General features: G+C 48.0%; 1 protein-coding gene and 1 long non-coding RNA gene across 17 annotated transcripts in view; both read right to left on the reverse strand.

Annotated features, from left to right (window-relative positions):
- The window catches only part of C7H14orf132 (chromosome 7 C14orf132 homolog), a 48,435-nt gene extending 22,015 nt beyond the window's left edge, over positions 1–26,420 (reverse strand). Inside the window, exons 1-2 of one of the 4 annotated variants that reach the window (XM_050799210.1) lie at positions 26,195–26,420; positions 24,261–24,408 (exon numbers count right to left, since the gene is read on the reverse strand). Coding sequence is in view for 2 of the 4 variants with exons in the window: in XM_050799214.1 (XP_050655171.1) it covers positions 15,372–15,509 (138 nt within the window). In the remaining 2 variants the exon portion in view is untranslated. Of the gene's footprint in view, positions 1–891; positions 7,257–15,371; positions 18,525–24,260; positions 24,409–26,194 lie in introns of those variants that run through there. The other 3 variants (XM_050799209.1, XM_050799214.1, XM_050799213.1) reach the window with 3 other exon arrangements.
- The window catches only part of LOC126959717 (uncharacterized), a 459,264-nt gene that overhangs the window by 22,015 nt on the left and 409,801 nt on the right, over positions 1–27,448 (reverse strand). The window lies entirely within an intron of this gene.

Genomic DNA, 27,448 nt, shown 5'->3' on the forward strand with positions numbered 1-27,448 from the left:
CTGAGGCTCAAGGTGGTTGATTTCAGCAAAAGTCCTTTGTGATGAAGGCCCAGGGCTGGACAGGCACAAGGAGACGTCCACCAGCCCTGGCAGAGCACCCTGTGTGCCCCACCTCCCTGCAGCTCTCCACACTCCCCATGGGGCTGGTCTCCTGCTGAGACATCTGGGGCTCTCACTCACCACAAACCAGGGCCCAGCTTCCCAAGGTTGAGTGGCACCATCCCTCAGGGTGGCAACAGGCTGGGTCCACAGGCTGCCACCTGAACCCCTTCAGGAGAGAGGGCTGGGACTATGGCAAGCTGGTCAAAGACTGGGGATCCCCAGGGAGAAGTGTGTGTGTTCATGGCTTAATTGGGGTGACGGTAGTAGCAATGATGGCAATCAGAACACTTGAGTTTATGCCACCAAATCCAGGGAAGGTAGAGAAGAGACAGGGGCTTGCTTGCATTTCACTATAGGAGAAAGACAGCTGGTGATGAAGCCCTGAAGGGAGACATGGGCCACAGAGGGAGAGTGAAAAGACTGTGTCCCCACCCAAATCTCATCTTGAATCGTAGCTCCCCAAATCCCCATGTGTTGTGGAAGGGACCTGGTGGGAGGTAATCGGATTACTGGGGCAGTTACCCCCATGCTGCTGTTCTCGTGATAGTGAGTGAGTTCTCACACAATCTGATGGCTTTATAAAGGGGCTTTCCCTCTTTTGCTCAGCACTTCTCCTTCTCGCCATCATGTGAAGAAAAATGTGTTTGCTTCCCCTTCCGCCATGACTGTAAGTTTCCTGAGGCCTCCCCAGCCATGTGGAACTATGAGTCAATTAAATCTCTTTCCTTTATAAATTACCCAGTCTCAGGTATGTCTTTATTAGCATCATGATAATGGACTAATACAAACCTCATTGGATGTTGCTTCCCCTTCTCAGCACATCACCGAAGGCTCAGAGTGAGCTCAGCTGTCTCTGCAAATGGCAGACAATGATCAATGACCTTCACAGTGCGGCAGTCATTAACTCACAGTGGTTTAGCTGCCTTTCAGAGACCCTACCACCCTAGGGATGAAGAAACTAAGGTGATATAGGTGCACCCCATGAGGATGCAGGGCATGCAGCTACTCCCCTGCACACCTTCCATCGGAATCTTCAGAACTGCCAGTGACTCTGGTGGGGTAATTTCTATCCATGCCTTTAACAAAAGGGGATGCAGAAACTGCCCCTAGAAAGGGTTAAGTGATTTGCCCAAGGTTAGTCCCTCAGCTAGCAAGGAGTAGAAGGGGTCAGTGCAGTGTGTGTGTGTGTGTGTGAGAGAGAGAGAGAGAGAGAGAGAGAGAGAGAGAGAGAGAGAGAGAGACTTCATGTACACTGGTGAATGAACCTTTGCAATCCAGTTCAAATCAGAATCTGGGTTTCCTGGGACATGCCTCAAGTATCTCCTCCTCCCTGAGGACTTGCATTTCTACAAACCTGGCTTCAGTTTTATCTGCCATGGGCTTCCTCAAGGAGAGAGAAAAGGAGAGCTCTTTAGATGGTGCAGAAGAAGAATGAGGCAGCGATAGGTAACCGGCTCCAGAAAAGGCAGGCTAGGCTGAGGTCAGCTCCAGTGATCCAAGGGAAGGATGGCTACCTGGCTCATGACACACTGAGGTAGGCAATCAATTATTTAAAAAGTAAACAACCAGGTAAAGAACGTAGGACTCTAGGCACCTAGACTTAATTACCAAGGAAAAGGGACAATTCCAAGGGGCACAACTTGAGTGCCCTCCACAGTGGAAAACCCTCATTTGTCCACAGAGTTCCTACCTCACAGGCTCTTGGTTTAGCCCTGGCTACAAGTGGAGGTGAGGTCTGGGGGTGCATTTCAGTAAATCTGCCTGGCTTAGTACAAAAGTCAACCCCTCTTCCTGGGGCAGGGCTCTCCGCTGTGGAATATTAAGTGGAAGCAGGACAACAGCATGCTCTGTGAATCTCCTCCCAGGGGTCTTTGGAAGGCCCTGGAAGAAATGCTAACGAGCACAGGTTTGAAGACTTCTCCTTAGTGAGATGTCTGTGCCAAGAGCATCAAAATAAACTTCCAGGCTGTAAAAATAAAGGTTGATTGGTGTTTGCTGGGAAGAAGGGATCTCAAAGTAGAAAGCCATCCTCTCTAAAATAATACATATTGAGGTCCTTTAAAACTTAATAAAAAAGCAGGATTTTGTGGCGTGCAATTCCACATCATCAAGGCCCTCAACACCATTACATGAGTAACTCATGGAGGTCCCTGGTCAGATGTCAGCCTCTGAGTCCTGGGCCCTTGAAGCCAGTGCAGGAGGCTGAAGCCTTCGAAAGCTGCCTGTCTGCCCAGGCTGACTGTGCCAGCTCCAGACTGGGCTGCCTGTTGTACAGCTTCATGCACACCCCGTGCCTGCCCTGGCTAATCATGGTGTGTCTCACAGTGAGGTGGAGGTGGTGTCTTCCCACCACACAGGTATTATAACTGAGACTTTGACAGTTTAAATATTTCCAGAGAACCAGAAACTAAATTCAAACTGCCCGAGTATCATGGTATACTCTGCAATATTCCAGGATTATAGAAATCAATAGTCTCTATCAAACCTGTATTAGACCAGGTTCTCCAGAGAAACAGAAACAGAACCAATATGTATATATATGAACAGAAACAGAACTAATAACATATATACACACACACACATACATACATATATGAAGAGATTATGAGGAATTGGCTTATGCAATTATGGAGACTGAGAAACCCCACCATCTGTCACCAGCAAGTTGGAGACCCAGGGAAGCTGGTGGCATAATTCAGTCTTAAGTCCAAAGGCCTGAGAACCAGTGGAGCTAGGGTGGTAAAACCCAGTCCAAGAGCAGACCAATGTCTCAGCTGAAGCAGGCAGGCAGGAGACAAAAGGGGCAAATTCCTCTTTCCTTCTCCCTCAGTGGACTGGTTGATGCCACCCACATTGGGGAGGATCATCTGCTTTACTGGGTCCACGGATTCAAACGCTAACCTCAGCCAGAAACACTGTCATGGACACACTCAATCTGGGCATCCCAGGGTGCAGCCAAGTTGACACCTTAAATAAACCATCACAGTCCCCTGGTGCTCAGCACAGTGCCTGGAGCACAGCACGTGCTAAAGGTGACAAGAGCTAATGGGCAGAATTTTCACAGAAGCCAGGTACATAGGCTTTTGCTGATGAATGTGGCCAAGCTTTTCTCCCGGGGGTACTAAGCGGCTGCTGCTCTCTATGTGGTCCGTGTGCTCATCCTGATGGAGGTGGAAATAGAGAGCTCCAAAGAGTCCCTGCTTTGGTCACATCTGGAAGTGAGAAATTCTTTTCTACTCCCTGTAGAGGTTATCAGTGGGTGGGGTCTGCCTCTTTCTACAGACAGGGGGCTGAAGGCTGGAATCAGTGCCCACGCATCTACAGTGAGTGCCTGCTGGACGGGGCACGGAGCACCCCGCCTAAGATCACTCACATCACACACCTGGGAATGGCGTCCAGGCCTCCTCCGATCCCCAAATCCCAAAGGCTTTCTCGTTAACTTGCCCAGCCCTGCAACACGTTGGGGTGACATCCTGCAGAGAATTGGCCTCCAAATCTGGCTGTTTTGCTGAAAAAACATAATCTGCCCTTTCATTAAGCTTTCCAATGCACAGGGAGCTACCAAGCTTTTCTGTGCTGCTCGCCCATGCAGGCTGCAGTTAAGGGCAAGATTTGCTACTGGATATCAGTACTTGCCACTCTCCTTGGCTAATGTTTCCATGCTGGAGAGTCTTCAATTTACAATCAGGTGGATGAAATAAAAATGAAAGCTAATATTTATTGAGAGCCTGCTCTATGCCCGGTATGGGCTAAGCACATTACAGGCATGATTGGGTTTTATTATCGCAACCCTATGAGGTGGGTACTATTGTCACCCTTGTTTGACAGGCGAGGACGCAGGCACACATGGCAAAGAAGACATCACCCTCTCTGGAACCCCTGTAAGTGGCCACCTGCATGTCCTTACATTGCGCAGGACAAAGAGGGCTGCTTTCTTCCCTCAAAGAGCATCTAAGCTGGTGGAAGGTAGAGGGCACACCTACGGCACTCCAAATGTGACCAGGCATAATGACACTGGGATCTTCGCTGAGTGCATGCTAATTTTTTTTTTTTTTTTAATACAGAGTTTCGCTCTTGTTGCCCAGGCTGGAATGCAATGGTCTGATCTCCACTCACAGCAACCTCCGCCTCCTCAGTTCAAGCGATTCTCCTGCCTCAGCCTCCCAAGTAACTGGGATTACAGGCGCCCACCACCACGCCCAGCTAATTTTGTATTTTTAGTAGAGATAGGGTTTCTCCATGTTGGTCAGGCTGGACTCAAACGCCCGACCTGAGGGGATCGGCCCGCCTTGGCCTCCCAAAGTGCATGCTAATTTTTAGAGCAGTGTTCATGTTTGTTGTGGTGACTCCCTTGTAAGCACTTTACTGCTGTGCTATCTTTCTGGTTCAGCGGAAGCTTTCAAAAGGGGTCCCACCCAGAGCCCAAGGATGGCAATGGGTTCAGATCCAGTTCCCCGCGCTGGCCACACTGGCTGTCCTATCTCCCCCCAAACTGATGTGTCAGGTGTGCTCACGTGGCCGCCTTGCTGCTGGCGCGACTGCCTTTGACGGAAGTGCTGGCCTGCCTCTTCGCTGCCTGTGGGTCCCTCTGTCTATGCTCACGTCCTCTCCTGAGCCCCTTCTGGGCGCCCCGGCACCTGGGCAGGGAGGAGCAGTATCTTTCAAGTAACAGTTGCTCTGGGACGGGCTGTTGTAACTTTGTGGTGTCCCCTCATTTTCACAACAGCTCAGGATGAGATGGAGGATTGGAGCTCAGAGAGGGATGTTCATTTCCCTGAGCTGGCACAGCTCATATGTAAGTGATCAGGAATCAAACTCCAGATCTACCGACTCCTAACCCTCCTCACTCCAGGCTGAATTAACAGCTTTCTCTACTGGGGTCCTATGCTAATTTATTCCTAGAACTGACAAAATATTCATTACATTACATTATATTTATTACACTGCGTGTATTATAGTACATTATATTATATTACTTTACAATATATTATGTTATGTTACATTACCTTATAGTTAGATGTGTACTTATGTTACATTATAGTTAGCTGTGTACTTATCTATTTTTCTTAGGGACTGTGAGCACTTATAGGATATGAGTTGAGTCTAACTTCTCTTTGAATCCCAGTGCCTAGCACATCTACTGACATAGAGCAGATGCTAAAAATATTTTTTATGAAAAAAAAGTGTACCCAATCAATAGCTGTGCATTGAGCTACTTGGTATAATATATACATGGCGGAGGAGATGGCTGTATTTTCTGTGTGTCCGACATGTAGGACCCAAGGAAATAAGGATATTTTTGGAAAGCCTGAGAGCATTTCAGAATTAAGAGGAAAAAGCAAATTCACCTCTTCTGAAAGTGTTGCCATAGTAACTCAGCACAACGCAGGGGGAGAAAACGCTGTTTCATCAGAGTACATCATTTCAGATTAGCAATAATGGAGGAAGCACTTGCCCTGGGGGGACAGAAAGGCTCAGATGGTGTGGTCCAGGGCCCTGGGAACCTTGTCCTCCATATTCATCCCATGGTCCATGGTAAGAACTCAGGGGACTGGGACAAGCCCCAGAGCCACAGCTTGCATTCAGAGGAGGCTGGCTAAGAACCTGAAGAAGAAGCAGCCAAGGCCAGTTTGAGATGCCTCACCTCCCTGGCTGTACCTGAGGAGCTCCTCCACCTGGCTGTGGCTTCCTGAGGTGGGGATAGGGGGGAGGAGTCTGTGCCTCTGTTTGTTCAGCTATGAGAAGTTCAGGCCACTCTCACTGGATCTCAGCAGTCAAGCAAAGCAAGAGGATGGGGAGTTTAAAAATTTTCCCTTAGGGAATAGCTGGCAAAGATTGCTATAAATTAGTATTTATTCTACCCCAATTAACTCGATAGCATCTTTCAAGTGATTCAGCAGTGTCATTGGAACCAAATGGATGTCCCCTGTGTGGGCCAGCAGCCTCCTAATCAGATTAAATTCCTTTCCGCTGTGGAGAATAAAGTATCAGGGCCTTAGGAGGATGGGTGGGGAATTTGTTTGTTCCATTGTTATCTCGTTCATTGGCTAAACAGACATTTTACTGGGCACCTACGACATGCCAGGGAGTCAGGTTGGAAGCCAGAGGTACCAAGAGAAAAACTATGTAATCCCTATTTTGGAGGAAGAGAGAGAGAACGGGAAAGTGGTGGTGGGTGATGAAGGCTGAGAAGAGAAGACAAAAGGAATGAAAGTGAAATTGAGCATCATTCTCCATCAGTGAGCACATGTATCCTGGAGTGAAGCGGGGGCTGGGGCAATGGCAAGTCCAGCTTGTTTACCTCCCTGAGTGGATCCTTTTGGTTTATTTTTAAACATCTTCTCCTCTATATGGCAAAATTGTCTTCAGTCGTAATCACAGCATGAAACAACAGCAACAAAAGGCCAGATTCTCCACTGGAGGTGCACATCGGAATCTCCAGGAGAACATTCTAAAATGCTACAGTCTCCTCCAACCAATGTAGCTCTCAGGGGAATGCACTGCACCCTCCTCCCCAGGGGCACCTGTATGAGCAGAAGAGGAAGGCACAGAGGTGGCCATCCTGTGCCAACACAATCCGGCTCAGGACTCTGCAGCCTCAAAGTTATTTCAGTACACCCAGCTGGGTCAGAAGCCAGAGAAAACTCCCCCCACCACTACACATGATGTTCAGGAAGTCACGTCAAAACCCCCGACCTGTGTACGGGAGGAAGAGTGCACACTGGGTTAGGAAGAAAACAGGGCCAGAAAAGCTAAGGGAGGTGGCACCATGTGTGTGCATAATCCCTGCCAACCAGCAAGCCTGTTCGACAGAGCTGGCCTGAACAGAATCCCAGCATGGAAAATGCAAAATGCCAGGAAAGCAAATTAAGACTAGGATGTGACTTTTTTCTTTTTTAATTTTTTTAAATTTGATTTTTCCATAAGTTATTGGGGTACAGGTGGTTTATGGTTACATGGGTAAGTTCTTTAGTGGTGATTTGTGAGATTCTGGTGCACTCATCACCTGAGTCGTATACACTGCACCACATTTGTAGTCTTTTATGCCCCCTTCTACTCTTCCCCCAAGTCCCCAAAGTCCATTGTATCATTCTTATGCCTTTGCACCCTCATGGCTTAGCTCCCACATATCAGTGAGAACATAGGATGTTTGGTTTTCCATTCCTGAGTTACTTCATTTAGAATAATAGTCTCCAGTCTCATCCAGGTCATTGCAAATGCTATTAATTCATTCCTTTTTAATGGCTTCCTAGTATTCCATCTCATATATATATATGTATACCATAGTTTCTTTATCCACTTGATAATTGGTGGGCCTTTGGGTCTGTTCCATGATTTTGCAATTGCAAATTGTGCTGCTATAAACATGTGTGTGCAAGTATCTTTTTCTCATATGACTTCTTTTCCTCTGGGTAGTTACCCAGTAGAGGGACTGCTGGATCAAATGGTAGTTCTACTTTTATTTCTTTAAGGAATCTCCACACTGTTTTCCACAGCGGCTGTACTAGTTCACATTCCCATCAGCAGTGTAGAAGTGGTCCCTGTTCACCGTGTCCATGCCAACATCTACTATTTTTGATTTTTTGATTATGGCCATTCTTGCAGGAATAAGGTGGTATCGCATTGTGGTTGTGATTTGCATTTCCCTGATCATTAGTGATGTTGAGCATTTTTTCATATGTTTGTTGGTCATTTGTATGTCTTCTTTTGAGAACTGTCTATTCATGTCCTTAGCTCACTTTTTGACGGGATTGTTTTTTTCTTACTGATTTATTTGAGTTCGTTTTAGATTCTGTGTATTAGTCCTTTGTCAGATGTGTAGATTGTGAAGATTTTCTTCCCCTTTGAGGGTTGTCCGTTTACTCTGCTGACAGTTCCTTTTGCCGTGCAAAAGCTCATTAGTTTAATTAGGTCCCAGCTATTTATCTTCATTTTTACTGCATTTGCTTTTGGGTTCTTGGTCATGAAATCCTTGCCTAAGCCAATGTAGGGACATGACTTTTGTTGTTCCTCAAAAGGATGCCACATGGCTGGGCGTGGTGGCTCACCCCTGTAATTCCAGCATTTTGGGAGGCTGAGGCAGGTGGATCACCTGAGGTCAGGAGTTCAAGACCAACGTGGCCAACATGGTGAAAACCTGTCTTTATTAAAAATACATAAATTAGCCAAGAGTGGTGGTGTTTGCCTGTAGTCTTAACTACTAGGGAGGCTGAGGCAGGCGAATCACTTGAACCCAGGAGGCAGACGTAACAGTGAGTCAAGATTGTACCACTGCACTCCAGCCTGGGTGACAGAAGAGACTCCGTCTCAAAAAAACAAAACAAACAAATAAACAAAAAGGATGCCGATGCCACAGTACTGTTCCTTGGGTGGACAGCACTTTTCGAGAGGTCAGTTCTTATAAGGAACCTCCTTCCTATTCACCCTCTGTTTCTGAGGGGACGGCAGCTTGGACAGGAGCAAGGAGGTCTGAGACTCACCCCAGCTGCAAGTCAATGGCTGCTTCACAGCTCCCTGGCCTCTGCTTACCCAGCTTTCAAACAGACACGATGATCCCTGCCTCATCCACCTCCCAAACTCTTTAAAAGCATCAGATGAAAATAAACATTTTCTGTGATAAAGGTACTGATACCCACTCTTTTTGTGACTCTGGGCAGAAAGGGTCTGTGGTATCTCTTCGATCCTCAGTGTTTTGCACATAGCAGGCACTCAATAAATGCTCAGTGGCTTGTTTGGGCAACATCAAGTCTATATTATGCTCCATAAGTAACCTGTCTGTTGGAGAGAAAATCATCTCAGAAACAAGATTGGATTTGTCCTGAGAGTATGTAAGGGCGCTCCGAAGGCCGAGAAAGAATGTACCTGGCAGGCCAGGAGAGAAGACAGCACTTTAATCCGCTGTTGAAAAACCTGAGTCCAGTTGCCGAAATGTTTGGCAAAGGGATCTGGGCCGCTCTCTAGGGGTTCTGATACGGACGCAGCTCAGAGTGGTGGAATTGAGGGGGTTGTAAGCGTTAGCATCCGTGAGAAGGGAGCTAGGCAGGAGGACTTTTTCTTAAGAGCCAGAAAATGCCTCCTTTCCAATTGAAACAGACAGTGCTGGTGTTTCGAATTACTAACATAAAGACACATGTGGAGGGCTGCGATCCCCATGTCAGCTTTTGCAAAAGGCAAGGGAGATATAAAGTAGATTAATGAAAGGAAAACATGAAGATCCATTGGTCCTTTTTGCTTTCTTTCTTGATTAATGGGGAACATTTAGAGCTGGTGATGCTCATCTCATGGTTGAGGGTGAAAGAGGACTGGGGGTTCAGGCCAGGGTGCATAGTCAGGCTCTGTCTCCAACTGGTAGTATAGCCACATGTCCACTCCTTCACTCCAAGCCCATTTCACTCCAGTGGGCAGACTGTGGAAGGTTCAGAGATGACATATGTACATAGCAGGGACTCAATCCATGGAGTGACTTGCTGGAGAAAAGCCATGAGCAGATAAGAAAAGCTGCCTGCAAGGGCTTTTGACTTCAACCTGTGCCAAAGGACCAGACCAGCTGGATACAGGGTTTATCCTCAGGAAGTTTGATTAACTCCTCGTTAAGGGGGAATGTGGTGACTTAGATAGAGACAAAGTATTAGAATAATGGTTCTGTTGAGCATTTGTAAGAAAGTTGTGGAATTATGCTGAGATGTTTGTTTATTTATTTATTTATCGATTTATTTATTTTTAGAAAGAGGGTCTTACTCTACCACCCAGGCTGTATGCAGTTGTGTGATCTTGGCTCACTGTAGCCTCGAAATCCTGGGCTCAAGCAATCCTCCCGCCTCAGCCTCTCAAGTAGCTGACACTACAGGCATGCACCACCACACCCAGCTAACTTTATTTTTTGTAGAGACCAGCCCTGGCTGGTCTCCGACTCCTGGCCTCAAGCCATCCTCCTGCCTCAGCTTCTAAAAGTTTTGAGATTACAGGTGTGAGCCACTGCGCCCACCCTGAGATGTTTATTTCTTTAAATATTGCCCACCCAAAAGCACATGATGGCTAGTTAGTGCTACTTAAAAGAAAACACAGTAAGTTAAATCCACACACAATCAGAACCCCCGTGAATCATATCTGCCACTACAGACGTTCATCACACACAGCTCTAGCTCTGGCAGTGGGCTCTCCAGGCAGCCACATTTGCTGTTTGTCACACACACAGGTAGCTCCTTAAATGAACCTATGAACTAAAATGAGGGGTGTGACTACACATGCCCAATGGCAACAGATAACACCAACCCCAGCTACTCCAACAGGGAGAAGGTGCAGGAACAAAGAGCTGGGCCGTCCGCACCCCTGTCTGACTTGGCTACCATGGAGCTGTGTGACTGTGGACTAATCCCTCACCCTCTCTGGGCCTTATCGTTCTTATCTCTAAATGTGGGTAATGAAAATATTTCCCTCCTTGAGGTGCTGTGAGGGCTTCTTGAGCTGACAGAAGAAAAGCCCTGAGAATGAGACCCAGTGCATGGTTCTAGGCACAGAGCCTAGCACCAGGGAAATGGTAATTTAATAAGCTGCCGTTGTGTTTAGTTTTGGTAGCACTAGTAGTAGGTGATGGTCGTGGCACTGTCTTTGTTTTTACTATTTTAAGATGGTGCATGTTCTGGGAAGAACTTTTTCAAACTTGAGAATTATGAGCTTACTGTTTCAGTTCCTATTCAAAGGTCTACAGCAAATACACAATGGGCTATGGAAATGCGCAGGCGTGTGTCTCGGGGCCTAGGAAACCCTTTACCCAGACCCTTCCCATCTCAGCTCCTTGGAAGTCTGGCATGAGAGATGTGGGACTTATTCCTCTTTAGACAGATGTGTTTGCTGGATTTGCTGATGCTGGGCTGCGTCCCTGGCACTGGGCACGGGTGGGAGGGAAGAGGCCTCTGGCCAAAGCATAGAGGTGAAGTTCCCGCCTCTTTCAGGCACGCAGCGTGGGAATTGGGGTGGCTAAGGAGGAAATCAAGTGAATGGGTGAGGCAAGGGAGGAAGACAGAGTGAGGAGGGACATTGCTCTGTCAGGAAGCTGAGCCCTGAGTCCCCAGATGGTAGCACAAGAATGAGGGTGCAGGGGATAAAAAAAAAATCTGCTGAATAAACTCAACATTCTGTTTAGCCACTCAAGCAACAAACATGCAGGGCGCTGGAACTCTCTACATGTCACAAAGCACATCGCAGCTCCCTTGGCTGGTCAGTGCTCGCTGTGACAATAGAATGGCTGTCATTCCACTTTTACTGTTGCAGAGACGGTGGTTGTAGGGGGTCACCTTTGCAAAGATCCCACAGCCATTGTAGGGGCCAGCAGAGACCTGGGCCTGTGACACCAATCCCACCTCCTTCATCTTCTGTGCAGAATCGACTTCATACCAGCCCTATGTCCTGTGCTAGGGGGAGCCACACAAGAACCGGCCAATCATCTCCACAAATGACAATCTAGCGGATAGGGAGGGAGAAGTCCCCGGGAATGCTACAGAAGAGCACTGGCCACTCAGAAGGACAGCATCTTAGCGTGTGCGATCCAGGCACCTGGTTTTGTGGGAAGGGGATTCTGAATCCAGCACTGAAGGAGGGAAGGGGGGCATCCCAGGGACAAGGCACGGAAAATTTGGCACACCACTATGGAGAGCTGCATGTGTCTCAGCCTGGCTGGTGTGGGCACCAGGAAGATGCATTTGGGCCCAGGCCTAGAGATGGGGTCTGTTCATGGGAACAAGGGTTGGACCAAGGCCTTGGCACTGTATCCCATGGATTGAGGAAGCCACAGAAGACCCTCAGCAGGAGGAAGCTCCCTCTGGCAAGGGTGAAGAAAGGAAACAGATCAGGAAGCAAGTGGAGACACCCCCCAGGTGAGAAGCACCTGCAGTGGTCCAGGGAGGAGGAGAGGCGGGGCCGAGGGCTGCAGCAGTGGCATGGCGATTTGGACGGATGTTACTGGGTCAAGAAATACCCAGCCCATCTAGGACCCCCTCAGCAGAGACTGCTGCCAGGTTAAAGAATATCCTACGAGCTATGCTGCCGTGTGACAGGTGAGCACAGCACAGTGGCTGACAGCAAGGATGCCCAAACATGACCTGCAAATCCCCCTCTGCCACTTCCTCCCTGTGTGGCTTGGTGCCATAACCCTGGAGCCTCAGTTTTCTCATCTATAGAATGGGAACGATGAGAAGTGCTGAGAGCAGAGCCTAGCCTTTCATGAGTGCTCAATACATGTCAAGCTGTGTCATTACTATCTGTTATATTTACAAAGCTATTTGCACAAATTACCCCCTCCAACGTTCAAAATAAACCCATGGAGCAGGTTTTTTGTTTTGTTTTGTTTTCTGAGTGTCTCATTCTGTCACCTAGGCTGGAGTGCAGTGCTGCAATCATGGCTCCCTGCAGCTTCGACCTCCTGGGCTCAAGCCATCCTTCCTCTTCAGCCTCCTGAGTAGCTGGGACTATAGGTGTGCACCTGGCTAGGCTAATTTTTTAACACCACGCCTGGCTAACTTTTTTGTAGTTTTTGTAGAGACAGAATCTCACTCCGTTGTCCAGGCTGATCTTGAACTCCTGACCTCAAGCAATCTGCCCGCTTCAGCCTCCCAAAGTGCTGGGATTATAGGTGTGAGCCACTGCGCCCAGCCTGGGGAATGTAATCTTGAGCCCCTCTTCAAATATGCAAACAGGCTCAGTCATGACTTTCTGGGGACATGCAATCAGGCTCACTGGGGAATTGAAGCCCCTTGGGCAACCTGTGGCTACCCTGCACAGAAGATAGCCCCCAGCTGTTCCCAGCCCTGCCAGTGGCAGCCCTACTGCCACAATGCTTCGGGAGGCACCTGAGTGGGCTGGGCCAGGTAGGGGAATCTATGGAGGCCCATCCTTCTCATTCCCTGTTTGAGATGCATCCTGTCTGATCCATGAGCCCAGGTGGCTGCTGCTTTCTGCTTGAGGGCACAGACTCGTGGATACATTCTCCGACATCACTTTTAATCTCCCCAACATGCCTCAGTGTCTGGCTGTGTGGGAAAAGCCACAATAGTAACTTCAATTAAAAACTGTTCTCGTGCATCTTGCTTTGCTTGAAATGTTCTCAGCACGGGTGAGGGATTGGAGTCTTTCAAGATGTCTCCAGCAAGAAGGGAGATGATTAAAAGCTGCCCCAGGAGGCCTGAGATGGTGCGTAAGTATAAATAAGCCAATGTTCACAAGATTCTTAAAAGAAGGGGAAGGTGAGTTGAGAGTGGAAGTCAGGGAAGAGGGGAGGTAGAAATGGTGTCATTAAGGATCTTTATTCCGGTGGAATAAAATAGCACTGGGTCACAGAGGGCAGTTATTTCCAGGAGCCACAAGTTGTGTTTGTGAGTAAGTCGGACATAGACAGAGGTGTAGAGTGACCAAGTGAGGAGGATCTGCCCCATGAAGTGTGGGCAAGGAGGAGAGTGGAGACCCTGAGCTAAGGGAGTGAGCCGTGAGACACAGCACGTGGGAGCCAGGTGGCTGGTTCAAATCTGCGCCTCAGTTGCTTCACCTGAAAATTGGGCTTAATTGTAATCCTGACTTCAGAGCATGGTGGTGAGGCTTAGCTGTGCTGCTCCGTGTAACACAGAGAGCCTGGCACACAGCAAGGCAGGCGTTAGCATGGTCGGTATGGTCAGTTCTGGTTATAGGAATCAAGCGACCAATGGCACCTGAAGGTTAGCTTCTCCAACCTTCATGATAGGAACCAAGAGAAGGAAAAAGCTTCAGTGCCTTCACGTTGTTCTCCACAAAGGATTCAGGGGTGGAGGCGAGCTTCCTTCCAGACAGACTGCAGGCCAGGATGTCTGCTAGCACCATGCGATTTTCCTGACCAAAAGTATAAAAAATGGACTCCACTTCCAAGGGCCGATAGACATCATTCATCAGCAGGAGGCCAAACAGATTCCCCTTTTGCAGAAGACATCACTCCTGCAATGTTGGGCAGAAAGGAGTCTGCTGCTGGGCCCTCAAGGGAACCTCAGAAGGGAGGGATGCCCTGATGGTGAGCTGCTTGGAGCTGCAGGGGCAGAGAAGAGGCATGGCCCCTCCCCGGGGGAGCAAGCTTCCTGTCCTCCAATGCCCCTCTCAGTTCTTTCAGCCTCCTGTGGGGTCCTCACCTCCACCTCTGGCACTAGCCCGTCTGAGTCGTGGGACACCTGTCTTCAGCCACAATCCACTCTGCCCGGACAGGCTGCAGAGACAGCCAGGCTGGAAGGGGTTGTGACAGAGAACCACACTCTCTGGGGTTCAGATCTGCTTCCATCTCACCCCAACACTCTACAGTCCATCAGCTGTGACTCAGACCTAGCCTTGTGCTCAGATCTAGCCTTGACCCCAGCGTAGCCTCTTCTCACCTGGATGACTTTAGGCAAGGCCCCAAAGCTCTCTGAGCCTCAGAATCCTCTTCTCTAAAATGGGCATGCTGAATGTGTTGCCTTCATAGGCTGCCCGTGCAGCACAGAACCTGGCTGTTAGCAGGTGCTCAAGATTCACCTACACCATCTGTCCTCTTCTTCCACCAGAGGGTGGGGCTCCTGCCTCACCGGTCTTCGTGCCTAGGAATGATGTTCTGTATGCAATGTGTGCTCTCACGCTGTTGGTAAGGATGACAAAGACGATGAAGGCTGGCAATCATTTCTTTCTGGCTTTCCACATTCCCCAACACAGCCTGCCTGCAAGGCTGGCCCTGCCTGATTGATTTGATTATTGGGATATGCAGCAGGGCCCAGATGGAACCTCCTCAGGGAGAGAAGAAGGATTGGCAGGAGGTCAGAGAGAAAGCAGGAGATGCAGGAAGGGCTGCTAGGACTCGGTGCAGAGTGACGGGGGTGCAGGGTGCCTGGGAGAGCACATTAGTCACTCCTCCTCAGGTGTCCCTCAAAGCTGCTGGAAATCAAGTCTTAATTCATTTCTAATCAGCTTCCAGAGCTTCATGCTGAGGATATGGATGCGGGGTCTTCACGAGGGCTGGAGGAAATAAGCAATATTCCACCTCTTGGCTAAATGGTAGGCTGGCAAACTGCATGGGCCTCAGGCTGGAGCAATCTGCTTCCACCATTTCCCTTCACTTTCATCCTTCTGGGGAACCAGACTTCCTAGGGCCCAGGTATTTGGAATGGAGGCCTAAATAACCCATCCCTGTTCACTGAACTACCCAATTCTGGCTCCTGGTATGCAGACCCCACACCTGAATTACAGACTGGCTCCCTCAATGTCTCATGGAACATCCTGTCACAGGATACCCGGAAGAACTCCAAGTGGCAATGGCAGGATGGAAAGGAGTTAGGCTGGTCCATGCATGATTTGGTTTTCTCACTGTTGTTCCCCATGCTCACTTGACCTGTAGAGTATGTATGTATGTTACTCACATTCTGTGGCATTTGGGAGACAGGGAGAAAGAGAAGTGCTGGCTGGACCAGGGTCCATAGCTGGGAGGTAGGGGTGATGGTCTAGATTTAGATTCAAGTGTTAACATTCCTTTTCCCACAATTGGAGAAAAGGAAGAAGGGTGGAAATATAGCTGTTAAAAACACAGGCTTAAGAAAATTCCACTTCCAGTCAAAATGGAGTAATAGGGACTAGATTTACTCTCCCAACTGAAACAACTGAAAACCAGATAAAATACTTGAAAATGATTTTCAAGACACTGTACATCAGACAATGAAGGACAGTGACCCTTGAGAGATGGGAAATTAGCAAGGTGAGCTCCAGGTTACTGCCAGTGAAAAGTTTCCAGGCCATGGAGCAGGAAACTCAGGCAGGGCTCAATGGACTCCCTGAGTTGAAGAATGGAAATGAGTCTGGGGAGAGTGAGGCAGCTGGAGACCACAGGGCAGAGTACAGAGAGAAGACAGCTGCCCAGAGAGAGAACCCTGGGCTTTGAGAGAGGGACCACTCAAACATTCAACAGTGCATGTTTGTGCAGAAGCTGCCTGAGGCAGGGAAAGAATCACCCAAAAAATTGCAGGAACAGTGCCTGGCACCCATACAGGGCCAAAAATAGTGCCTGTTTCCCTCAGCCATTTTGAAAATCTCATCATTTATGGGGCACTGAGTAGGTAGAATACTCAGAACAGCATTGCCTTAGTGATGGGGAATAATTACTCTTAGATTAAATATGGCTTGATCCTGCCTAACAAATCTTAAAAACAGTACTTACAAAAATCAAACTGTTCTCAAGCATCTGAACCGCATCCCAGAACAAAGCACAAGAATATTTATGGGAATATAAAAATATCTAGCATACACCACAGTAAAATTCACAATGTTTGGCATCCAACCAAGAATCATCAGGCATGTAAAGCAGCAGGAAAATATGAACCATATGTGGAGAAAAGGCAATCAATCAAAAGCAATCCAGAATTGACATATTCATAATTAATAAGTGAGGACATTAAAACAGTTGTTATAAGCATATTTCATATGTTCAAAAAGCTACAGGAAACAATGAACATCTTAAGAAGAGAATGGAAGAGATATGTTTTATGTAAAAGATCTAAATTAGCTTCTAGAGATGAAAACTATAACATCTAGTATCAAAAGTACACTGGGTGGTGCTATTATTAATAGCAGATTGGATATTCAGAAGAAAACCTTGTTAACTTGAAGGCATATCAATAACAACTATCCAAATAAAACACAAACAGAAACAAAGACCAAAAAAAAGAGAAGAGAGCATCAGTAAGCAGTGAGACAACTTCAGGTGACCTAATATATGCGTATTAGTGGCAAAAGAAGAGGAGAGAGAAGACAGAACTATAAATATATATATACACACACACGTATACATATATATATCCATATGTATATCCATATACATACATGAAGGACAGTGACCCTTGAGAGATGGGAAATTAGCAAGGTGAGCCATACAGGTGCTCCAGTTTACTGCTTGTGGAAAGTTTCCAGGCCATGGAGCAGGAAACTCAGTCAGGGCTCAATGGACTCCCTGAGTTGATGGAGATATATATATCTCTCTCCATATATAGACGTATGTGTGTATATATATCTCCAAAGAAATAATAGCAGAAAAATTCCAAAAGTGATGCAAACTATAAATCCACAAGTGCAAGAAACTCTCCAAACTCCAAGCACAAGAAACATGAAGAAAATGACACTAAAGTACATCATAATCAAATTGCCCAAAAAAAATGATAAGGAAAAAAATCTTAGACGCAGCCAGATGTCAAAAAGATGCATTACGTTCAGAGAAACAAAATAAGGATGGCAGCAGATTTTGCACTAAAAATAATGTAAACTAGAAGATGATGGAACAATATCTTTAAACAAACTGTCAACTTAGAATTCTATACCCAGGAAAAAACAAACAAACAAACAAACTTTAAAAAAACAAAGCCCTTTTCCCCCACACACATACAAAAGATATAAGAATGAATTCATCAGCACTTCTGCATTACTAAAAAAGTCTTTCAGGCAGAAGGGAAATGATACCATATAGAAACATGGATCTGCACAAAGGAAGGGCGGGCACTGGCTATAATAACAACATGGGAAAATAAATGAAAATTGTTCTTACTATTTAAACCATTTAAGAGAAAACTGACTTTCAACAAATAATAACAATGTAGTTTGAGGTTTATAACATATGTACAAGTAAAACAACAATAGCACAAAAACTAAGAAGGGAGAAATAGAGTTTTACTGTTTTAAAGTTCTTTCTGTATGTACAGTGGCATACTATTACTTGCAGATCCAATCTGACAATCTCTGCTTTTTTAATTGGAGTGTTTAAACTGTTTACATTTAATGTGATTATTGATATGGTTGGGTTTAAATCTATTATTTACTGTATTTGTTTTCTATTTTTTCATCTGTTCTTTCCTTTGTTTTTCTTCTTTTTCTGCCTTCTTTTAATAGGTTGTAATAAGTTAAAGATCTATCCTATAAATACAAAAGCAACCATAAATTAACAAAACAAAGAGTTGTGTTTAATAAGCCAGCAGAGGAGATAACATGGAAACATTTAAATTTCCCAACCCAAAAGAAGGCAGAAAAAGAAGAAAAACAGAGCAAAGGAAGGATGAAAAAGTAGAAAATAAATACAATAAATGGTAGATTTAAGCCCAATCATATCAGTAATCACATTAAATATAAAAAGTTTTGGCCAGGAGCGGTGGGTCATGCCTGTAATCCCAGCACTTTGGGAGGCCAAGGAGGACGGATCACAAGGTCAGGAGATCGAGACCATCCTGGCTAACATGGTGAAACTCCATCTCTACTAAAAAATACAAAAAAAAAAAAAATTAGCTGGGCATGGTGGTGGGCACCTGTAGTCCCAGCTACTTGGGAGGTTGAGGCAGGAGAATGGTGTGAACCTGGGAGGCGGAGCTTGCAGTGAGCTGAGATCATATCACTGCACTCCAGCCTGGGTGACAGAGTGAGACTCCATCTCAACAAAATAAATAAAATAAAATAAAATAAAAGTTTCAACACTCCAATTAAAAAGCAGAGATTGTTAGATTGGATTTTAAAATAGGCTCTTAAAAATTTATGTCCACAGAAAAACCTGAACAGAGATGTTTATGGCAGCTTTATTAATAATTGCCAAAACTTCAGGTGATCTGCCTGCCTCAGCCTCCCAAAGTGCTGGGATTATAGGCGTGAGCCACCACGCCCAGCCCAACACGGCGAAACCCTGTCTCTACCATAAATACAAAAAATTATCTGGACGTAGTGGCAGGCACCTGAAATCCCAGCTACTCGGGAGGCTGAGGCAGGAGAATTGCTTGAACCCAGGAGGTGGAGGTTGCATCGAGCTGAGATCATACCACTGTACTCCAGCCCGGATGACAGAACAAGACTCCATCTCAAAAAGCAAAGCAAAAACTTGGAAGCAACCAAGATGTTCTTCAATAGGTGAACTGATAAACAAACTGTGGTACATCCAGACAATGGAATATTATTCAGTACTAAAATGGAAAAAGCAGGCTGGGCACAGTGGCTCACACCTGTAATCCCAGCACTTTGGGAGGCCAAGGCAGGCAGACCACCTGAGGTCAGGAGTTTGAGACCAGCCTGGCCAACATGGTGAAACCCCATCTCCAGTAAAAACACAAAAATTACCTGGGCATGGTGGCATGCACCTGTAATCCCAGCTACTCGGGAGGCTGAGGCAGGTGAATCACTTGAACCCGGGGAGCAGAGACTGCAATGAGCTGAGATCATGCCACTGCACTCCAGCCAGGGCAACAGAGTGAAACTGCATCTCAAAAATATAAAAAATAAATAAAAATAAAAAATAAAATAGAAAAAGCTATCAAGCCTTAAGTGCATATTACTAAGTGAAAGCAGCCAATCTGAAAAGCTACATACTGAATGATTCCAACTATGATACCCTGGAAAAGGTAAAACTGTGAAGACAGTAGAAAGATCAGTGATTGCTAGGGGTTGAGGGGAGGAAGAGGTAAATACATGCAGTCCAGAGGACTCTTAGGCCAGTGAAAATACTGTCTATAACGTGGATGCACGTCATTATACATTTGTCCAAGCCCACGGAATGTACACCACCAAGAGAGAACCCTAATGTAAACTATGGACTTTGGAGTGTTTTGTTTTTGTTTTTCTTTTTGTTTTTTGAGATGGAGTCTCACTCTGTCGCCCAGGCTGGAGTGCAATGGCACAATCTCAGCTCACTGCAACCTCCACCTTCCGGGTTCAAGCAATTCTCCTGCCTCAGCCTCCCAAGTAGCTGGGATTACAGGTGCCCACCACCACGCCCAGCTAATTTTTGTATTTTTAGTAGAGACAGGGTTTCATCATGTTGGTCAGGCTGGTCTTGAACTCCTGACATCAAGTGATCCTCCTGCCTCGGCCTCCCAAAGTGTTGGGATTACAGGCATGAGCCACCATGCCCAGCGACTATGGAGGATTCTGATGTGTCAATGTAGGTTCATCAGTTGTGGCAAATGCACAGCTCCAGTGGGGATGCTGATGGTGGAAAAGGCTGTGCATAAACAGGGGCAGAGGGGCATCTGAGAAATCTCTATGCCCTCCTCTCAATTTTTCTGTGAACCTAAAACATCTCTTTAAAAAAGTTCTTAAAAATAATAGGCTGATGTGATGCAGAGGCCTTTGTTTGATCCCCAGCTATGTGCCCTCCAAGTCTCAGTTTCCTCGCCTATAAAATGGATCTGAATGTGCCTATTCCACGGGGCCGCTGCAAGGATTCAGTGAGATTCTGTGTATTGCTCAGCACAGGGTTTGTCTGGTACCTCAAAGGCATCGTTGAATGGTAGCTGTGATGGGAAGGTACAGGGACGTCTTGAGGGGACACAGTGAGGAGGGAGTGAACACAGATGGGTCTCCATCACCTCAGTGTAGAAAGAGCTGGGGTACAGGACCTCAGCAGAACAGAGCACACAGCAAGTGCTCCCTAAACACTCAAGCGTTTCATTGGAGACTTGCCGTCCACCCGCATATGTCCCAGTTCTCTTAGCTTTGTGAGATTCCATTGTTCAAGTCAAATGTCTGAAATCTTAAAACACTAGAAAATTAGTCTACAAAAATCACTGGAATGTTTACTTCTTGAACTGCTCATTACACCTCTGCATAAAATGTAGCCTTGTACTCTCTCCTGAAGCGGGTCTAATTGGAAGGATAAAATATTTAAATCTTTGTAATGGAAACCTGAAGGACAACAAGACAAGCCCTAAGATAACAGACAATTTGTATTTTAATGATAATTCTTGCTCGAAGGAAAAGAAGCACTCATTGGCTGAAGAAAATATTCTCCAAGAAGCAGACTGCCGGATTCCCTGGAATTCTATTTTTCTGGACAGTGATATGTTCCTCTGGGGATGGACAATTTCTGCTAGTCTCTTGCGGAATTCTATTTTTCTGGACAGTAATATGTTCCTCTGGGGATGGACAATTTCTGCTAGTCTCTTGCGGAATTCTATTTTTCTGGACAGTAATATGTTCCTCTGGGGATGGACAATTTCTGCTAGTCTCTTGCGTATCTGTCAGAATGAGGCCCTTCCCCATAGCTAAGAGAGTTTCAGGAGATAAAAAAATCACCTCTCCAATTCGAAGAGATGTCTTTTGTGTCTTTTTCCTCCTGAAAAATGATAGAAATGCAAATTAACTGAGCCTCTCAAGGTCCTGGGGGTAAAGAGAAGGGGAATTAGCAGGGGATATGCCAGCATCTCAGCTGTGATTAGATACACATGTGGTGTCTCCCAGAAGGACAGGCCCAGTGTTAATATGATGTAAATATGTAGGTGAGACTGAATCCTCCCACCTAGCAAGGGCCAGATTCCAAGAGACAGGCGGAAGAGAGAGGTGGGGGAATTCCCAGCTCCTCAAGCGCAGGAAGCCTACTTGGATCTCCGCAGTATGAATTTGAACCAAATAAAATGGTCATTTGATAGGTCAAAAATGGTCAGATGTCAGCAGTTTCACATGGTTCAGCCTAATAAGGTCATGGCCTACCTCCTCAGGAATAAATAAGTGACTTTTCTACTGGGCCTGGCAGTGTTTTAAGGTTTTGCCAAGCTCTACACACCGTTATTTAGTCTAGAGATAATTCACTGGCAGCCCCAGGATGAATCCAGCCCACACACCTGTTTTGTTTGGTCCAGGTAGTAGCCAGTCCCCAAGGACAATGACCATCCATTCTGTCCCTCTCTCCTAGACACACACGCTACATCAAGAGCTGGAATCCGACTCTCCTTCCTTTAAATCTGGGCTGGCCTGGAGACTTTCTTGACTGAAAGAATGTAGTGTTAATGACATTCTGGGACTTCCAGGCAGGTCCTAGTAAGCCTGCAGCTTCTACCTAGAACTGCTGGAATACTCTTCGGGGAGCCAGCACCATGCAAGAAGAGCAACAACCCCGGGACCTCCATACTGGGAGGAAGCCCAAGCCACCTGAACAAGCCCTTGCAGGATGAAATCCCAAGAGGAGAGAGCGACCAAGTTGCCTGGAGGCACCAGACAAGTTCGGAGGAAGCTACAGGCTAGAAGCCTGGACTCCAGCCCCTGCTGTTCCAGCTGATGCCACTGGGGCAAAAACAGGACTCTTGAAAGCTCCCAGGTGATTCTAATGGCAACAACATTTGAGAACCACTGGGTTGAAACCACTCACTACAGGGACGAGACAGTGCAAGACAAAAATAAGGTTGAGCTCTTACGCCCGAGGCATGCTTTCACAGGAGAGTTACACCGTAAGAACAAGCAAAGGAGTCCTCCTGTCTCTGTTGTCCATGCCAATCCCCCGTAACGCGTGCTGGCTTAACCTGCAGAACGTTCCTGAAATGCTCGCTCCCTTCCCCCAGCACCATGGCCTCTGTGTCACTGCACTTCTTGGATGATGTGGGCTGCCCCTGGAGCAAGTGAGCGTCCCAACAGGCCCAAGTGGAAGCTAAGGCTTTTTAGGACTTAACCACAGAATGTCACCAATACTGCATTCTCTTCACCAAGAAAGCCATTACACTTTCTCTTCACCAAGGATAGTCCCAGATTTAAGGGGAGAAGAATCAGATTCCAGCTCTTGAAGTGGTGGGCAGCAAGCGTGTCCAGGAGGGAGAGAGGAAATGCACAGCAGCTGTCTTCGAACATGGGTGACCCCACCAATGACACAGGGATTTTGGACTCAGTCCTAAAAGACTGATTCTCCCCTTATCCCCAGTCCACTGGGCGCCCAGGTGACCCTGTCCTCTTGGCCACGCCTGGTCAAAGAGAAATGGACGCCCTTTTTCACTGTTTACATCCTCCAGACTCTCCAGAGACTCAGGGACTGTGTGGAGTGGGGCTGGGGTGTTTCCAGGGTGGGGGAGAGGGCAACCAGGAGCCTCCAGGGCTCAGAAGCAAGATGGGGCCCATGAGCACACCCTCAGTGCCTGCAGCCTCTCTTACGCTGTCACACAGCCACGTATACCGCACCAAGGAGCGTGTCTCTGCATAAGAGGATTTGCCAGATAACTGGTGTCTACTCTGTACACCCAATGAGGATATCTATTTAATGCTTAGCTTCCGAGTGGAAAATCTTTCTAAAATGGCTTATGTGTTCTGGGTCTTCTTCAGCCAAAAACGAATCACATTTAACAACATGGGTAAGAAGAAACGTGGGCTTGGAGTCACGTGGATCTGGCTTCACTGACTTAGTTAATCACACAAGTGTGCACGCCCAGCCCCAGGCATCCCTCCAGCTTCTCTCCTCTACAGGGGCTGAGGTTTTCCCAAGGAACTGCTCCAACTCTATGCCATTCCCCTGCTCAATAACTTGCAATGGCTCCTACTGCCTACCAATTAGATGCAAACTTCTCACCCCAGCAATCAGCACCTTCTATAATCTGGCCCTGGCCTCTCTCTCTCAGCCCTCCTGCACCCCTATCTTCTAACTTTCTGAAGGACTCTATGAATATTTCCTGGGCTTACCTATCTTGATACCTCTCCACCTAGAACAGTCTTAAAGCCCAGGCCCACCAGGAGATATATGCCTATAGTTCTAATCCATCTACAGCCCCCATTCTCAAAGTCCTGATGATGACAGCTGTTCAGTGGCATTGGCATTTGACACTTTGAATTCACCGTCTTTTCCTGTTAATGTCTCTTCGTGAACATACATCTGGTCCTCATCCAATCCTCTAACAAATACTTGTGGACCTACTTTGTGCTGGGCACCTTCTTCAATCCAGCACTTTAGCCATTCCCCTCTTTGGGTCTTGACTGGGCCCATCATTTCTCCAAGATTTGATAAGCATGCAGAAAGAAAATCTACGTTCCATTCAAGTTTGTCCCACAGGATCCCTGTCCCAGTGCCTGACACGGAGCTTATTACAAGGCAGGTACTAGACATTTGCTGAGCAAGTGGATGGATGCACCAACATTTCTCTGCAAACTGCTCCCTGCTGAGGGAAAGACTGCACAGGGAGACCGTGACTGTCACCCTCACCTGGTGGCCACAGGACACACCAGGGGCAGGGTCTGAGCACTTACTCCAGCCAAGCACTGCGAAGTGTTGCAGGTAGTGAAGTAACAGTTCCCATCCTTATGGGCATAATGGGATGAATCAACAACAGAAAGCAATCCACTAGAAAGGCACAACAGTAAGACCACTTCCCAGAGGGAGGAGAAGAGAGAAATCACTCTGAAATAGATCTGTACTGTACCTTACATCAAATCTTTCTCAGGCTGCAGCAATAAGGTGGAAACCCCAGTGGCTTTGCAGACACTCAGACTCAGATTTGAAATCCAGTTCTCCTCCTTACAAACGGCATGTCCTTGGGCAAATTATTTAATCTCGTTTAGTGTCCTGACCTGTAAAATGGGGCCTCCGTCATGGACTTGTAAGGGTTTGCTGTGATAAAATATGCCAAGTACCCAGCATCTGGCATTTAGTAGGTGCCCAACAAACCTTAGGGTCTGTTCTCACGTGTGTGGCACTTCATGTTTCTGTCCCTTGTAGCTAGCACAGTACTGCGCATGTAATCAGTGTCAAAAATGTGTCAAGGAGAATACGTTGACCAAGTGGAATGTGAATTGTAAACAAAAAAGGAAAACTAGGAACCTGGTCTCTGGGCAGACTCTGCCTAAAGACGTTGAAAAGCCCTGTGTTTATTTTGTCAAGTTGCCATGGCAGCACTGATGCTCCAGCCAGCTCCAGGGTTAGCAAGGATCAATTTATCTTGTAACCATGGAAATTCCGGAGGTTCGGTGGGATCCAGAGGGGAAGGCAGACACAGTTCCTCTCCACTCTAGAAATAAATCCCGGAAAGCCTCCTTAGATTTCCTGCAGCTAAAACCATCATTATCTAAAATGATGTTTACATGACAATATTTATAAGTATGAATTTAGGCAAAGGAGATGTAAAATCAGGCAAAAAAAAAGGGGGGGGCAGCAATACTCAGAAGGGCAATTAGCATCATGGAACACTTAAGAGGCTGCCAGAGAGCCAGGATCTAGACCCCCAGAGCTAACTTGGGGCTTCTGCACCTTTTTTGCTTCCATTTGCAGACTCGCTGCCAACACACAGCCTGGATTTTGCTGTCACTTTTCAAACAGGCTTCCACTACAGGTGAAGCTTGGGGAAAAAGAAAGCGTCCCCTCAAATGTCATTCCCTGTAAAAGAAAACAGCAGCAGATGGGGTCCCTGCCACACACCATGGAGACAGAAGGGAGCCTGGGTGGCCTCCCGACCTCTCTGCTCCCACCATAACCAACCAACACAACCAGAGAAGTTGCAAGACGTGGCTTTGGTAGATTGGGACTTACTCTCCCAAGCCAAATGCAGCCCTTCCCTGGAGCCAGCTCTGGGTCTTCTCTAGTGCCCCAGACGGATGGAAAAATCCGGGATTTGTCTTTGTTCTGGCTCAAGAGAGTTAAGGCACAGAAACAGAATCATCACCCAAGCTCAGAACTCCAGGGGATTCCGCTGGAGGAAAATTCAAGCTGTGAGAGATTTGTTTTTCCAGCCATTGGGAGCCTGTTTGTGTCGGGGGAGGGTTCCGGCCGCGCTGGGCACTGGTGGCTCCATTAGACTCTACACAAAGCAAAAGAGGACAAATGACCGCGGCGCGTCGACGCTTGGCGGGTCACGGTCACAAAGCGGGTCTCAGCGGCTTCCTCGGGCGGCGGCAGAGGGGGCGCTCGAGGTCACCGGCAAGAGACAGATTACCGGCGCCTCGGCAAAACAGAGCGTGGAAGAGCCAGACTGTGCGCCCATCCGCGTTCGCGCGGGTCTGAGCCGCCCCGGTCTTGGAGGGCTCCGGGACCCCAGAAGGGGGACAGCAGTGGGGGATGGTCAGGAAGGGGGCGACTCGGGTTGCCCAGGCTCCTCGCAGCCTCCCTGCCAGAGAGAGGGGCCCGAGTGGGAACAGCTCGAGCCACGGGGGTGCGGGGCGCGCAGCACGCCGCACCCCGGGAGAGCCGCGATCGCCGCCCCCGACGCATGCACCAGGTGGGGGTGCCCGGCTCGGGACAAAGGACCGGAACGCGGATCGCGGGAGGGCGCCACTGCCCAGTCCCAACGTGGAGGGCGAGACCGTGGCCCCGAACCTCCCCAAACTTGGTGGCCAGGGGCGCGTGGGGAGGGCGCCCCGTTACCTGCGCGGCCATAAAGGAGAGATCCATGGTGTCGCTTTCGCCGCGGCTGTTGCTGCCGCCCGCGCTCGAGTCCTCGATGCTGCAGCTGCCGCTGCGGGTCAGCAGCCTGCACAGTTGGCGGGGATCGGGCGGAGCAGCTAGCGTCCGGAGCCCGCACGGCGCCCTCGGCTGTCTCTGGGCTTCTGGCTCCAGACAGCTACTGGGCGGAGGGCTCCGAGCGCGGGGGAGGGCGGGGCGGGGCGGGGCTCGGGGGACGGGGCGCCCCTCCACGTGACCACTCCCGGCCCCACCCCCGGGGCGGGGTCCGTCAGAAACCCCAAGCGCTCACAATCGCCTCCCTTCGTGCGCGGGATGGGGAAACTGAGGCCCGAGGCCGCCCCGCTGATTGGTGCAAAAACCAGCCTGGAACCCAAGTCCTGAGCTGTTGGCGCCCCGCCCCGTGCAGTTGAGCCCAACCCACCCGGGGCTGTGGGCAGCTCTTCTCTTGGGGCTGACACTTTATCCAGTGCCTGAGGACCAAGATCGGAGTGACCCGGCTTTCCACGCCAACGCTCCTCCCAGAGTCCAGTGTGCTCCCGGCTCGGCATCTGAGCAGAACGAGGTTTAATCCTAGCTCTGTTTTGTTGTGCAGCTTGAACAAGATAGTGTCTTTGAGCCTAGATTTCCTCATCTGTGAAAAGACAATACAGAACCGAATAATTAAATGAGATAGGGAATACAGCACGCGGTGTCCTCAATAAATGAGAGCCCTAACATGGCTAATCATGCAATAGAGATGAGGCTGTGAGTGGTGTCTTCGAGGACTGCACGGTGCTCAAGTTGCACAGCGGGTACTCTATGGCTCTCTGCTCAAACAAGTATCGAAACTCATGCAGCTGCCACAAGTAAGGGGAACTCGTGTGTGTGTGTGTGTGTGTGTGTGTGTGTGTGTGTGTGTGTGTGTGTGTGTAGAGTACCACTGGTCCCTTCGGGTGGTATCTCTTCCAGGTACTACACACTCATGGTCATCATGAGCCTCTCTGAGGGGCAGCCTGGGACTCCCAGACTTTGTCACAGGCAAGGAAGCTGTGGCACAGGGAGATGGAGGGGTTTGTTCAAGGTCCCGCAGCAGCTAGGGGCCCAGCAGGGACTGTGGCTGTGGGAATGGGACCAGAACCTCACTGACTTATAGAAGGCTCTCAGTGTCATCTTTCCTATAACTTTCCTTTCTTTCCCTTCCCTTCCTTTCTCTCTCCTTTTCTACCTCCTCTTCCT

Source organism: Macaca thibetana, chromosome 7 (assembly GCF_024542745.1).
Source record: "Macaca thibetana thibetana isolate TM-01 chromosome 7, ASM2454274v1, whole genome shotgun sequence".
Taxonomy (NCBI): Eukaryota; Metazoa; Chordata; class Mammalia; order Primates; family Cercopithecidae; genus Macaca; species Macaca thibetana.